Genomic DNA, 16,215 nt, shown 5'->3' on the forward strand with positions numbered 1-16,215 from the left:
GAAATAACATGCCTCGAGGTCTCTCAGCTTTTATTGGCAGGGCTACCTAGAAACCACCTATCCCAAGTTTTGAAGATTTATCTTGTAGTTTTTCATTTAAATAGGCCATCTAGCCTAAATGTGCTAAATCTAGCATTGTGCTAGCTTTCATTTGGCATTTTGGAAAGGAGAACAAGGACTGTCTTTATATTACACCCCTGATTAGCACTCCAAAAGCACACCACACAGTGAGAGTTGACTAAATATTTATCAAATAAGCGTCAGATAATGACAGAGCTAGAACTAAAAACCATAGCCAAGGCTACAGTTGTCTTAGTTAATCATGCTGCCTTGTTTCTTCAATACTAAAACAAATGCTATAAAATGAAGTTATTCAAACCTGAATTTTTCTTGACACGTGGACTATATCCATACTTCTGGAAATACTCTCTTATTTTCATAATATCCATTGAATTTTTTTCCATTAGTACTTTTGTTGCCTTTATGAAATCAATGCCTTCTTGATTTTCCAATCTTGCTTTATCAAGAAGAATATTAACATCATCCTTTTATGAATAAAGAAAGTACATTTTAATTTCTCTAACTTCTGACTAAATCTATTTAGGATAAAAAAATTACTCGCCACAGAAAAATAATAAATCAATATTGTAGGAGTGATACCTTTAGAGTCTGAACTTCTGAATGAAGGTCATATAAAATTCTCATTGGATAATCTTCAAAGTCTTCAATATGAATATTGAAAGAAAAAAAGTCCAATAAATGTAAGGAAAAGGAGGAAGAAAAAGAATAGTATACAATCATATAGCTTATAATGACATTTTGGTCAATGAAAGATCACATATGACAGTGGTACCATAAGATAATACCATATTTTTACTGTACCTTTTTTATGTTTAGATACACAAATACTTACCATAATGTTACAGTTGCTTACAGTATTCAATGCAGTCGCATGCTATACAGGTTTGTGGCCTAGGAGCGACAGGCTACACCATACAGCCTAGGTATGCAGTAGGTCATATCATCTACCTTTGTGTTACATATGCTCTATGATGTTCGCACAATAACAAAATTGCCTAACGTTGCTCAGAATGTATCCCCATTAAGTAACATGACTGTATAACATACATACTGAAAAGCATACAAATCCTAAGTATATAGTTTAATGAACTTTATAAAATGAGCATACCTGCACAACTGGCCCTCAGCTCAAGAAAAAGAAGGAGAAACAGAGCCTCAGTAGAACTCTAGAAGCCCTCTTATAGTCTCTCCCTTCCCCCCAAGGGTAAACTTTAGCCTGATTTCTTTTTCTTTTTTTGAGATGGAGTTTCGCTCTTGTTGCCCAGGCTGGAGTGCAATGGTGCGATCTTGGCTCACTGCAACCGTCACCTCCCGGATTCAAGCGATTCTCCTGTCTCAGTCTCCCAAGTAGCTGGGACTACAGGTGTGCGCCACTACATCTGGCTAGTTTTATATTTTTAATAGAGATGGGGGTTTCACCATGTTGGTGAGGCTGGTCTTGAACTCCTGACCTCAAGTGATCCACCCGCCTCGGCCTCTCAAAGTGTTGGGATTATAGGCGTGAGCCACCGCACCCAGCCACCTTACCCTGATTTCTAACGCCATGAAGTAGTTTTGTCACTTATGAACTTGATTTAATGGACTCAAATAATATGTATTCTTTTGCGACTGGCTTCTTTCACTCAACTGTTACATTCTTCCACGTTCATAATCTAATCCATGTTCATTATTGTGTAGCATTTCCACTGTGTGATACCAAATTTATTTATTCTATTGTTGAAACACTTTGGATTGTGCCTAGTTTGGAACTATTATGAATACTCTTGCTTTGAACTTCCTAGAACATGTCTTTGGTACCAATGTATTCATATTTCTGTATGTTAAGAGACTTAGAAAAAGTGCTGGATTATATGTTATGCACATGCTCAACTTCAGTAAATACTGCTAGTTTTCCAATATGATTTTTACAGTTCACACTCCCACCAGCAGTGCATAAGAAGTGCATTTGTTCCTGCTCATCATCACTGGCCATCAGAGAAATGCAAATCAAAACCACAATGAGATACCATCTCACACCAGTAGAATGGCGATCATTAAAAAGTCAGGAAACAACAGGTGCTGGAGAGGATGTGGAGAAATAGGAACACTTTTACACTGTTGGTAGGAGTGTAAACTAGTTCAACCATTGTGGAAGACAGTGTGGCGATTCCTCAAGGATCTAGAACTAAAAATACCATTTGACCCAGCCATCCCATCACTGGGTATATACCCAAAGGATTATAAATCACGCTGCTATAAAGACACATGCACACTTATGTTTATTGCCGCACTATTCACAATAGCAAAGACTTGGAACCAACCCAAATGTCCATCAATGATAGACTGGATTAAGAAAATGTGGCACATATACACCATGTGAGCCATAAAAAAGGATAAGTTCATGTCCTATGTAAGGGACATGGATGAATCTGGAAACCATCATTCTCAGCAAACTATTGCAAGGACAAAAAACCAAACACCGCATGTTCTCACTCATAGGTGGAAATTGAACAATGAGAACACTTGGACACAGGAAGGGGAACATCACACACTGGGGCCTGTCATGGGGTAGGGGAAGGGGGGAGGGCTAGCATTAGGAGATATACCTAATGTAAATGACGAGATAATGGGTGCAGCACACCAACATGGTGCATGTATACATATGTAAGAAACCTGCACGTTGTGCACATGTACCCTAGAACTTAAAAGTATAATAATAATTTTAAAAAAAGAAAAAAAAAGTGCGTACTGCTCCAACAACAACAACAACAAAAAGCGCATTTGTTTCACATCTTTCCAAACACTTGGTAATTTTCTCTTTTTCGTTTTAGCTATCCTGCTGGGTATGCAACTGTACTACACAATTTGCATTTCCTTGATGACTAATGAAATTTGCATTTCCTTGATGACTAATGAAATTGATGTCTTTTCACATTCCTAATGGCCATCTGAAGATAGTTTTTTCTTTCTTAGATGGAGTCTCACTCTGTCGCTCAGGCTGGAGTGCAGTGGCGGATCTCGGCTCACTGCAAGTTCCGCCTCCCGGGTTCACGCCATTCTCCTACCTCAGCCTCCCGAGTAGCTGGGACTACCGGCGCCCGCCACCACGCCCGGCTAATTTTTTGTATTTTTAGTAGAGACGGGGTTTCACCGTGTTAGCCAGGATGGTCTCGATCTCCTGACCTTGTGATCCGCCCGCCTCAGCCTCCCAAAGTGCTGGGATTACAGGCGTGAGCCACCGCGCCCGGCAGAAATAGGCATTTTCAAGTGACTGGAGATCATTCATTATATAATTAAAGTAAAAGTAGTCTGCAGGGTGTAATATTTTAAAGCACATTACAATTATGACATTTATGAAATAATTCCAAAATCTGAACTACTTTTTCAACAATTAAAAAAATCTCTAATAAAAAGGGGAATGGTGAATTTTGCTTTATTTATATACACATATTTTTTTAAACCCCAGCACTGTTGAGTACTAGTGTTTGTGTTGGCAACATGGTTTAGCGGGAAAAACACAGAGGTTTACTGCAACTGTGGACCACCTGAGTGAGAAAAAAGTCACTATATGTGTAAAGTATTGTGTAAAGAACGTTAAATAACTTGATTCTAAGAGAAAGTGTTTAGGTTTACATGGTATTTTACTGACAAGCACACATATTGTATGTGACGAAAGCATATCACGTATAAATTAGTATATGTATTATGAGCTCAATCTGTTAATTTAGGTTCTTATTCTTAAGTGCTGCTGTCTCTGTTTATAACGTAACAGTGCTACTTTCATTATCTCAAGAGAGCCTTGGGGTTGTACATGGGTCTAAAACGGACACGCGACAAGGGTTCCTAGGAATAAACCATAAACAGGCCCGGGAGCTACGCTAACGCCAAACGCCGAGCATTGAGACGCGCAGCACCCGCCCTGCGCCTCGGTGGCAGCCGTCCACGCCGTCAGTGCCTGGCGGTTCCCGTGGGACATACCGTCCACTCGCCACGCCCCTCCGCCCGCGGCGCACCCCACGCACCGTGCCCTGGCCGCCCGCCTCACGCACCGCTTTCCTCTCCGTCCAGCGCTCGCTGCAGCCGGGCCGTCTCGCAGTCCAGCGTGCTGGCCAGAGACCGCAGCTTCCCGCAGAAGCTCCGGATAGGGTCCATGCTGAGCACAGCGGGGAAGGACTCCAGGCGTACGCAGACCCCACCGCTCAGCTCACAGCCTCCCGCCACTAGTTTGAATCTCGGCGCCGGACGCGTCCTCGGCTCTGCGCAGGCGCAGTCCTCTCTCGCGAGAGCCGAAGTCTCTCGCCGAGGCCCCAGGAGACCCCGCGAGACGGGTGCGCTTACGCCACAGCGTCTGCCGGCGGCCGCGGAGACGCAGAGTCTTGAGCAGCGCGGCTGGTGAGTAGCTCTGCGAATTCGGTTCTCTAGGAAGCGCCTTCTTCGCCTGCTGGCCTTACCTGGGCTCCCCGCTTCTCTGGAGGGGAGGCGGTGGGGAGCTCCCGTAGGCGTGAGCTGGAGCGCGCGCCCGCTGCTCTCTCCAGGTCCGGCCGCGCCAGTTCGCCTCCTCAAAGCGCGTCCCTCTCTTCCGCAGGCACCATGTTCCTGACTGCGCTCCTCTGCCGCGGCCGCATTCCCGGCCGTCAGTGGATCGGGAAGCACCGGCGGCCGCGGTTCGTGTCGTTGCGCGCCAAGCAGAACATGATCCGCCGCCTGGAGATCGAGGCGGAGAACCATTACTGGCTGAGCATGCCCTACATGACCCGGGAGCAGGAGCGCGGCCACGCCGCGGTGCGCAGGAGGGAGGCCTTCGAGGCCATAAAGGCGGCCGCCACTTCCAAGTTCCCCCCGCATAGATTCATTGCGGACCAGCTCGACCATCTCAATGTCACCAAGAAATGGTCCTAATCCTGAGTCGTCACCCTTGGATTTTATGGATCACGGAGCTGCCCATCTTTACCTGGTCCTGGAACTGAAAAACTGTAGCTTCTGTGAAAATGAGCCTTTGGACCAGTCTTTATTAAAACAAACAAACATGAGTAGTCTGCATATAGAATATCTAGGGCTCTAAACCACCCAATACTTAAAAGTCTAATTGCTGTCCTGTGGTTTCATTAGTCTGATAGGAAGATAGGGATTTCCTCAGTCACAGATGATATTTTGAAGGAAAGCTGCAATAAAGCCACAATGATTTGAGGTCTTTGCTTAAGTATGAGATACTTGATGGGGGCTTTATCATGCAACATTAGTTTGCTTACCTTAAGAATTGCCCAAAAATGAAAGAAAATATGAGCTTTTCAGTTAAACATACTCCTAAAAACATTTTCCGGGATTTTACTACTAAAATTGGACATTTAAGCGAAGTAAAAGAGGCCGGGTGCGGTGGCTCACGCCTGTAATCCCAACACTTTGGGAGGCCAAGGCGGGCGGATCACTTGAGGTCAGGAGTTCAAGACCAGCCTGGCCAAGGTGATAAAACCCGTCTCTACTAATACAAAAAAAATTAGCTGGGTATGTTGGTGCAGGCTTGCAATCCCAGCTACTTGGGACGCTGAGGTGGGAGGATCGCCTGAACCTCAGAGGCAGAGGTTGCAATGAAGCGGAGGTTGCAGTGAGCCGAGAGCATGCCGCTGCACTCCAGCCTGGGAGACTGCATCTCAAAAAAGAAAAATAAACGAAGTAAAAGATATTTATCAGAACTGTTAAGGAAGGTGTATTTTTTAGCTATTTTGGCAGGGTGCTGTGGTGCTTGCATGTAGTCCCAGCTATTCAGGAATATTGCTTGAGTCCAGCTTGGGCAACATAGCGAGACCCTATCTAAAATAACAATAATATATGGCCAGGCGGGATGGCTCACGCCTGTAATCCCAGCACTTTGGGAGGCTGAGGCGGGCAGATCACTTGAGGCCAGGAGTTCAAGACCAGCCCAACCAACATGGTGAAACCCTGTCTCCACTGAAAATACATAAAATTAGCCGGGTGCAGTGGTGAGGCCTGTAATCCCAGCTACTCAGGAGGCTGAGGCAGGAGAATGGCTTGCACCCAGGAGGTGGAGGCTGCAGTAAGTCGAGATTGTGTCACTGCACTCCAGCCTGGGCGACAGAAAAAGAAAATTTAGGTGGGGAAAAAAATCAGAATTGTGTCTGTGGGAACAGGAATAAAGGAGAAACCAGGATTGACTGGGAAGACACACAAAGAACTTTGTCAAAGTTGTATGGCTGAGGCCCACACGGTGGCTCACTTCTGTAATCCCATCACTTTGGGAGGCTTAGGCAGAAGGATCACCTGAGATCAGGAGTTCCAGACCAGCCTGGCCAACATGGCGAAACTCCATCTCTACTAAAAATACAAAAATTAGCCGGGCGTGGTGGCTTACGCCTGTAATCCCAGCACTTTGGGAGGCCAAGGTGGGCGGATCACAAGGTCAGGAGTTCGAGACCAGCCTGGCCAATATGGTGAAACCCCATCTCTACTAAAAATATAAAAATTAGCAAAAAAAATTTAGCCAGGCTTGGTCATGCATGCCTGTAATCCTAGCTACTGGGAAGGCTGAGGAAGGAGAATTGCTTGAACCCAGGTGGTGGAGGTTGCAGTGAGCTGAGATCGTGCCACTGCTCTCCAGCCTGCATGGTGGGAGTGAGACACCATCTCAAAAAATACATATAATAATATAAATAAAAATATCTTTTTTGAAAATAATTTAATATACCATGTAATTTACCAGTTGAAGATGTTCGCTTTCAGAATATAATAAAAATAGTCAAAAACTTTGTGTTTCTAAATACATACTGTATATAGCAGTGTAATACAGTACCCTATACAATATGCATTTGGTGACACAGTATACAGCACTCTATACGGTTGGAACTATTTTATATTTGAGGAAACATTTAAGGAACTGTCCACAGTTACAGCCAGTGATGAGATGGACTTGAGATTGAATTGCTGTATAATACAGAAATCTTGGGTGAGTACGGTCAACAATAATTTATTGAACATTTAAAAATAGCTGAGGCCGGGTGTGGTGGCTCACGCCTGTAATCCCAGCACTTTGGGAGGTCTAGGCAGGCGGATCACGAGGTCAGGAGATCGGGACCATCCTGGCCAATATGGTGAAACCCCATCTCTACTAAAAAATAGAAAAATTAGCTGGGCATGGTGGCACATGCCTTTAATTCCAGCTACTCGGGAGGCTGAGGCAGGAGGAGAATCACTTGAACCAGGGAGTCAGAGATTGCAGTGAGCTGAGATTGTGCCACTGCACTCCAGCCTGGTGACAGAGCAAGACTCCATCTCAAAAAAATAAAAATAAATAGCTGAAAGATGGCCTGGCGCACTGGCTAACGCTTGCAATCCCAACACTTTGGGAAGCCTAAGAATTGGAGACCAGCTTGGCCAACATAGTGAGAACTCTTTACAAAAAATCAAAAAATTGGCCAGGCCCATGGTATGCACCTGTAGTCCTAGCTGCTTGGGAGACTGAGGCAGAAGGATGGCTTGAGCTGGGGAGGTTGAGGCTGCAGTGAGCTGTGGTTGTGCCACGACACTCCAGCCTGGGCCACAGAGTAAGACCCTGTCTCAAGAAAAAAATAGCTAAAATACTACAATTGGATTGTTTGTAACACAAAGAAAGGATAAATGCTTGCAGCGATGGATTAACCCCCGCCAAAAAAGAAATCTTGTTGACTGTTAAATATATAGAAAAAAAAATTCAATCCCATTATTCACTATTTCCCATTAATGAGATAATCTTCATTTTTTTTCTTTTAGTCTCCTTATACATACGCTTTTTGAAAATATATTGAGATATTGAGCCCAGGAGCTTGAGGCTGCAGTGAGCAATGATTGTGCCACTACATTCCTGGCTGGGGAACAGAACAATGTCTCAATTTTTTTTTTTGCTGTGTGTGGTGGCTCAGCCTGAAACCCCAGCACTTCGGGAGGCTGAGGTAGGAGGATTGCTTGATGCCAAGAGTGTGAGACCAGCCTGGGCAACATAGTGAGACCCTATCTCTAAAATGAAATGAATCAAAAATGTATTGAGATAGATAAATAGAATTTAGAGCTGAAAGCTGTAACTGTAACATTTAAATATTCTGATAACAAATGGCTTTCCAGAAAGGTAGTGCAAAATTTCAAGACTAATGTATGAGAGTGGGAGTCTTATTTGCCAGCATTAAATGTTTTTCCTCATTAACAAAAATTACTATATTTTGTTAGATGATTCACTTTTTTTTTTTTTTTTTTTTGAGACAGGGTCTTGCTCTGTTGCTCAGGCTGGATTGCAGTGGTGCCATCTTGCCTCACTGCAGCCTCAACCTCCATGCTCAATTGATTTTTGTATTTTTTTGTAGAGACAAGTTTTTGCCATGTTGCCCAGGCTGGTCCCCAATTCCTGGGCTCAAGCCATCTGCCTGCCTTGGCCTCCCAAAGTGCTGGGATTACAGGCATGAGCCACCATGCCCAGCTCCCATTCACATTTTAATATCTGCAATTTGTATAGGCTATGGTGAAGACACATTGTTTTTTTTTTTGAGATGGAGTCTCGCTGTGTCACCCAGGCTGGAGTGCAGTGGCGCCATCATGTGCCCAGCCGACACATTAGGTTTTTAAAAATGATTATTCATGCTGGGCACAATGGCTCACACCTGTTATCCCAGCACTTAGGGAAGCCGAACCAGGTGGATCACCTGAGGTCAGGCGTTCGAGACCAGCCTGGCCAACATGGCGAAACCCTGGCTCTACTAAAAATACAAAAATTAGCTGGGCATGGTGGCGTGCACCTCTAGTACTAGCTACTCTGGAGGCTGAGGCAGGAGAATTGCTTGAACCTGGGAGACGGAGGTTGCAGTGAGCAGAGATTGAGCCATTGCGCTGCAGCCTGGGTGACAGAGCAAGACTCAAAAAGAAAAAATTATTTGTTATCTTTTAACAAAGTGCCTGAAGTGTAATAAGTGTTTCACAGTTGCTTAACCAAGTTAACTATTTTATTAATGTGTCATATTCTTGTTAGTATATAAATACTTGTTGAATTCTTTTCATTGCTCACAGAAATGTCTGTGGTGCATATGGGCAATTTAATATCTCTGAACAGGCAAGGTGGCTCGCGCCTGTAAACCCAGCATTTTGAGAGACCAAGGCAGATGGATAACTTGAGGCCAGGAGTTCAAGTCCAACCTGACCAACATGGTGAAACCCCATCTCTACTAAAAGTAGAAAAGTTAGCCAGGTATAGTGGCGCACACCTGTAGTCCCAGCTACTCAGGAGGCTGAGGCAGGAGAATTGCTTGAACCCAGGAGGTGAAGGTTGCAGTGAGATAAGATTGTGCCATTGCACTCCAGCCTGGGTGACAGAGCAAGACACTGTTTCAAAAAATAAATAAATTAATAAATGATTATAATATTATCTCTGAACTTTTCATACCTGGAAATAGTGGCTGCTGATACTGTTGAGGAGAAAGGTGGAGAAAGATTGCCAGGGGGACCTGCTTAAGCATTGCTATTACTATTGCTCTAATCTATGTATGAGTCAGAAACCTTTGAATTTGGAATTTGTAAAACGGTTATGGTTAACTTGAATCTCAGAGGACATTTGAGAAGCAAAAGGATGCCAAAATAAAACTGTGAGTATGAAGAAATTGAAGGCAACAAATGAAAAGATAGGCATTGTAATGTACAATTATCTTTAAGTTTTAAAACTATCTTGTAAAATAGATATCCCCACACTACAGATGTGAAACTGAAGCTCAGAAATGTCGGCAACATTCCCATAAACAGTAAATGTATAATGTAGGACTAGGCTTACTAAAGACCATACTCATTTTAACACAGCACACTAGGTGCTACAAATAAAATACAGCCATTGGCCAAGGCAATGTTGTAGAAACATGTAACTTTTCTTTTTTTTCTTTTCTTTTCTTTTTTTTTGAGACAGAGTCTTGCTCTGTCACCCAGGCTGGAGTGCAGTGGCGTGGTCTCGGCTCACTGCAAGCTCCGCCTCTCGGATTCACACCATTCTCCTGCCTCAGCCTCCCAAGTAGCTGGAACTACAGGCACCCGCCACCACGCCTGGCTAATTTTTTGTATTTTTAGTAGAGACAGGGTTTCGCCATGTTAGCCAGGATGGTCTCGATCTCCTGACCTCGTGATCCGCCTGCCTCGGCCTCCCAAAGTGCTGGGATTATAGGCATGAGCCACCATGCCCGGCCTTGAAACATGTAACTTTTCTCTTTGAAAACCTATAACTGTTACCATCATAGTCATCATAGTTCTTGATCTTTTTTGTCAACAGAGGCTAATTGGCCACCCAGAGATGTTCATAATCACACATGTAACAAAACACATCATTGCCAACCTGGGCGTTATGCACAGTCCCTGTCTTATATCTGTAATAGATGTCCTGGGGCTCTGTTTTATCCAATTGTTGAGTGAGGGAAAGTGCCATTTCTCAACCTTGCCTGAGCGGTCAGGAAAAGCTTCATAAGAGGTGATCCTTAAGCAAATTCATAGTTTGCCTTGCCAGCAAGTGGGTGGCAGGAATTACAGGCAGAGGGAACGATCTTGTGATTGTTTAAGAAGTTGATAGTATTTTAGTATTGTTAGAGGATAGGATATTTGAGAATGGGGAAGAGAGAAAAGGCTGAAGAAGTAGGCAGGGACTAGAACACGAAAGATCTTGCACGACATTATAAGAAGTGTAGCTTTTATAAAACTGTATCAGTAATGGGGAGTCACTGAAAATTTTTAATTAGTGGAATAATGAAAAACACGATGAAGCCAAGCATAGTGGTGCACCTGTAATCCTGCCTACTTGGGAGGCCTAGGCAGGAGGATTGCTTGAGCCCAGGAGTTTGAAGCTGCAGTGAACTGTGACTGTACCATCGCACAACAGCCTGGGCAACAGAACAAGACCCCATCTCTTTAAAAAGGAAAGAAAGAAAAAAAAGAAATGCATTGGTAATGGTACCAAAACAGATGTATAGACCAATGGAACAGCACAGAGGCCTCAGAAATAACGTCACACATCTACAACCATCTGATCTTTTAACAAACCTGACAAAAGCAAACAATGGGGAAAGGATTCCCTATTTAATAAATGGCGTTGGGAAAACTGGCTAGCCATGTGCAGAAAACTGGACCCCTTCCTTACACCTTATACAAAAATTAACTCAAGATGGAGTAAAGGCCGGGCACGGTGGCTCACGCCTGTAATCCCAGCACTTTGGGAGGCCGAGGTGGGCGGATCACGAGGTCAGGAGATTGAGATCATCCTGGCTAACACAGTGAAACCCCGTCTCTACTAAAAATACAAAAACAAAATTAGCCGGGCGTGGTGGCAGGCGCCTGTAGTGCCAGCTACTCAGGAGGCTGAGGCGGGAAAATGGCATGAACTGGGAAGGCGGAGCTTGCAGCGAGCCAAGATCAAGCCACTACACTTTACACTCCAACTCCAGCCTGGGCGACAGAGTGAGACTCCGTCTCCAAAAAAAAAAAAAAAAGATGGATTAACGACTTAAATGTAAGACCTAAAACCATAAAAACCCTAGAAGAAAACCTAGGCAATACCATTCAGGACACAGGCATGGGCAAAGACTTTATGACTAAAACACCAAAAGCAATGGCAACAAAAGCCAAAATTGACAAATGGGATCCAATTAAACTAAAGAGCTTCTGCACAGCAAAAGAAACTACCATCAGAGTGAACAGGCAGCCTACAGAATGGGAGACAATTTTTGCAATCTATCCATCTGACAAAGGGCTAATATCCAGAATCTAGAAGGAACTTAAACAAATTTACAAGAAAAAATAACCCCATCAAAAAGTGAGTGAAGGATATAAACAGACACTTCTCAAAAGAAGACATTTATGCGGCTAACAAATATAAGAAAAAAAGCTATCATCACTGGTCATTAGAGAAATGCAAATCAAAACCACAATGAGATTCCATCTCAAGCCAGTTAGAATGGCGATCATTAAAAAGTCAGGAAACAACAGATGCTGGAGAGGATGTGGAGAAATAGGAACTCTTTCACACTGTGGGTGGGAGTGTAAACTAGTTCAACCATTGTGGAAGACAGTGTGGCGATTCCTCAAGGATCCAGAACCAGAAATACCATTTGACCCAGCAATCCCATTACTGGGTATATACTGAAAGAATTATAAATCATTCTACTATAAAGACACATATACACGTATGTTTATCACAGCACTATTCACAATAGCAAAGACTTGGAACCCACCCAGATGCCCATCAGTGATAGACTGGATAAAGGAGATGTGGCATATATACACCATGGAATACTATGCAACCATGTAAATGATGAGTTCATGTCCTTTGCAGGGACATGGATGAAGCTGGAAACTATCATTCTCAGCAAACTAACACAGGAGCAGAAAACCAAACACTGCATGTTCTCACCTATAAGTGGGAGTTGAACAGTGAGAACGCATGGACACAGGGAGGAGAACACACTGGGGCCTGTAGGGGCCTAGGGGAGGGATAGCATTGGGAGAAATACCTAATGTAGATAACAGGTTGATGGGTGCAGCAAACCACCATGGCACGTGTATACCTATGTAACAAACCTGCAGGTTCTGCACATGTATCCCAGAACTTTAAGTATAATAATAATAATAAAAAAGAGGGCCAGGTGCGGTGGCTCATGTCTGCAATCCTAGCACTTTGGGAGGCCGAGGCAGGCAGATCACCTGAGGTCGAGAGTTGGAGACCAGCCTGACCAACATGGAGAAACCCCATCTCTACTAAAAATACAAAAAAATTAGCCAGGCTTGGTGGCGCATGCCTGTAATCCCAGCTACTCAGGAGGCTGAGGCAGGAGAATTGCTTGAACCCGGGAGGCAGAGGTTGCGGTGAGCCGAGATCACACCATTGTACTCCAGCCTGGGCAACAAGAGCGAAACTCCGTTTCAAAAAAAAAAAAAAAAAATGCATGATGGAAGTGGCTTGGTGGAGGTAGAGATTGGGAATAGAACATACGGCTAGTGCGGTGATCCAGCTAAGTATTGAATTTGGATGGTAGAAGCATAAGGGGGTGAAAAGGTAGAATTAACATAAGTTGCGACCAATCAGATGACTTCTAATTTTCTGCCTTGGAGGGTGTTTTATGATTTATATGGGATAATGCAAATAGCTTCAGTGACTGTTTCTCCAATATATTCATTGGAAAGTTCCCTGGGATGAACTCTACCATTTGCTTTTCTTTGTTTGAAACCAAGCTTGCTGCTGGAAAAAAATCATATAAGTAGGGTTATTACTTTCTGTTAAAATTCATGATCACAATCACTCAGAACTCAACACTCCCTGGCAATCTTTATTTTTAAATTTTTTATTGAAGAAAAAAATTTTTTGAGACCAAGTCTCACTGTATTGCCCAGGCTGAAGTGCAGTGGCAATTTACAAACACAATAATAGCTTGCTATAATCTTGAACTCCTTGGCTCAAGCAATCCTCCTGCCTCAGCCTCCCAAGTAGCTGACACTACAGGCCCACCACCACGCCTGGCTAATTTTTTTAATTTTAATTTTTTTGTGGAGACAGGATCTAGTTATGTTGCCCAGGCTGGTCTCAAACTCCTGATCCTCCTGTCTTGGCCTCCCAAAGTGCTGAAAGTACCTGTGTGAACCACAGTGCCTAGCACCCCAGCAATTTTATCATGTGTATTACGTTGCTAGGGCTGTCATAACAATACCACAGTCTGGGTGGCTTAAACAACAGAAATTTATTCTTCCACAGTTCTGAAGGGTGGATTGGTTTTCTTGATCCTTTGGTAAGGATCTGTTACACACCTCTCTGCTTTCAGATGATCATCTCACTCTCTTCCCATGGTTGTCTCTGTTCATGCGCCAGCCTGGTGTCAAATCTGTATTTCCAAATTTCCTCTTAAAAGGCTAGCAGCCATATTCGATTAAGGGCCACCACAACTGTCTAATTTTAACTTAATTACCACCTTTAAGGACCTATTTCCAAAGACAGTTACATTCTGAGGTGATGGAGGTTAAGACTTCAACATACTATAGAATTTTGTAGGACACAGTTCAGCTCATAACACCATGCTGTATTGATTGAATTGTTGTAATTTATCCTATTCATTGAGATAACTCATACCTTTTCCTCCCTGCAGTAGCCTTCTGCTTTCAGGCCCTCCTCCATCATCATCCCCATCTGTGACCTAACCTCATATACCCTGATAACATGGAATCTCATCACTGTGGATCCCCTTCACCTTCACAACACCTAAGCCTCTGTCTGTCCTCATCTTCAATCCTTTGTTGATATCAAGGATATACCCTCCTTTCAAATGCCCTGCCTGGGTTCCTGTTGAAAACAATGAATTGGGCCGGTGTGGTCACTCATGCCTGTAACCCTAGCACTTTGGAAGGCTGAGGTGGGCAGATCACCAAAGGTCAGGAGCTCAAGACCAGTCTGACCAACATGGCGAAACCCCGTCTCTACTAAAAATAAAAAAATTAGCCGGGTGCAGTGATGCACGCCTGTAATCCCAGCTACTTGGGAGGCTGAGGCAGGAGAATCACTTGAACCCGGCAGGCGGAGCTTACAGTGAACCGAGATCAAGCCACTGCACTCCAGCCTGGGTGAGAGAGCAAGACTCAAAAAAAAAAAAAAAAAAAAAAAGAGAATATAGTAAAGGAGGTGGAAAAAAGATAAGTGTTCAGGAAATCCAAGGAAAGAGTGACAACAAACTTCTTGACATAAACCATGCAAGCCAACAGGGGAACATGACTTTTATTTATTTATTTATTTATTTATTTATTTATTTATTTATTTATTTTGAGACAGAGTTTCGCTCTTGTTACCCAGGCTGGAGTGCAATGGCACGATCTCGGCTCACTGCAACCTCCACCTCCTGGGTTCAAGTGATTCTCCTGCTTCAGCCTCCAGAGTAGCTGGGATTATAGGCACGTGCCACCACGACTGGCTAATTTTGTATTTTTAGTAGAGACAGGGTTTCTTCATGTTGGTCAGGCTGGTCTCGAACTCCCGACCTCAGGTGATCCACCCACCTCGGTCTCCCAAAGTGCTGGGATTACAGGTGTGAGCCACTGTGCCTGGCCAGGAACATGACTTTTAAAGTACTGAAAGTTTTTTATTTTTTAATATTTATTTATTTATTTATTTGAGATGGAATTTCACTCTTGTTGCCCAAGCTGGAGTGCAATGGTGTGATCTTGGCTCACTGCAACCTTTGCTCTTGGGTTCAAGTGATTCTCCTTCTTCAGCCTCCCAAGTAGCTGGGATTACAGGCATGCACTACCATGCCCGGCTAATTTTGTATTTTTTTTTGTTTTTAGTAGAGACGGGGTTTCTCCATGTTGTTCAGGCTGGTCTCGAGCTCCTGACCTCAGGTGATCCACCTGCCTCAGTCTCCCAAAGTGCTGGGATTACAGACGTGAGCCACCGTGCCTGGCCCGAAAGTTTTTTAAAAAGCTGTCTGCCTTAAAGTAAGGTGGGGTTGGGAGAAGCAATAAAGATCAGAGCAGAAACCAACGATACGAGAAAAGTAAAACAATAGGAAAAAAAAGGATATATTCGAACATCAATAAAATTGATAAATCTCTGGCCAGAATAATCAGGAAGAGAAAAGACATGAATTACCATGGTCAGAAATTAGTAAAATGGCATCACTAAAATGTTTACAGATTTTAAAAAATATAACAAAATATTAACGACTTTACTCCAATAAATTGGACAACTTAGATAAAATAGACAAATTCCTTGAAAAACACAAACTACCAAAGCCCACTGAAGAAACAGATAAACTAAATGGACTTATATGTTCAATAATTGGATTTGTAGTTAAAAACCTTCCCACAAGGAAGACTCCAGGCCTAGACAGTTTCATTAGTGAATTTTACCAAACATTTCTGGAATAACACCAATTCTGTATAAACTCTTAACAGAAAATTGAAGAGGAGAGAATACTGCCCAACTCAGTGTAAGAAGCCAGTATTATCCTGATATGAAAGCTTTAAGAAGACTTTACAAGAAAAATCTACAGAACAATATCCTTTATGAACAGAGATGCAAAACTTTAAAATTTTATTTGAATCCCTACAATATATAGAAACATGACAACATCATGATCAAATGGAGTTTATGCCTTGAATGCAAGGTTGGTTTAGCAT

General features: G+C 43.3%; 1 protein-coding gene across 2 annotated transcripts in view; it reads right to left on the minus strand.

Moving 5' to 3' along the window:
- SKA3 (spindle and kinetochore associated complex subunit 3) overlaps window positions 1–16,184 on the minus strand; it is a 34,501-nt gene extending 18,317 nt beyond the window's left edge. The window contains exons 1-3 of one of the 2 annotated variants that reach the window (XM_055097156.2): window positions 4,110–16,184; window positions 661–722; window positions 380–545 (exon numbers count right to left, since the gene is read on the minus strand). In XM_055097156.2, coding sequence (XP_054953131.1) covers window positions 380–545; window positions 661–722; window positions 4,110–4,932 — 1,051 coding nt within the window. In that variant the 5' untranslated portion in view covers window positions 4,933–16,184. The remainder of the gene's footprint in view (window positions 1–379; window positions 546–660; window positions 723–4,109) is intronic. The other variant, XM_003833027.6, reaches the window with a different exon arrangement.
- Between the last annotated feature and the right edge of the window lie 31 nt (window positions 16,185–16,215).

Source organism: Pan paniscus, chromosome 14 (genome assembly GCF_029289425.2).
Source record: "Pan paniscus chromosome 14, NHGRI_mPanPan1-v2.0_pri, whole genome shotgun sequence".
NCBI classification, from domain to species: Eukaryota; Metazoa; Chordata; class Mammalia; order Primates; family Hominidae; genus Pan; species Pan paniscus.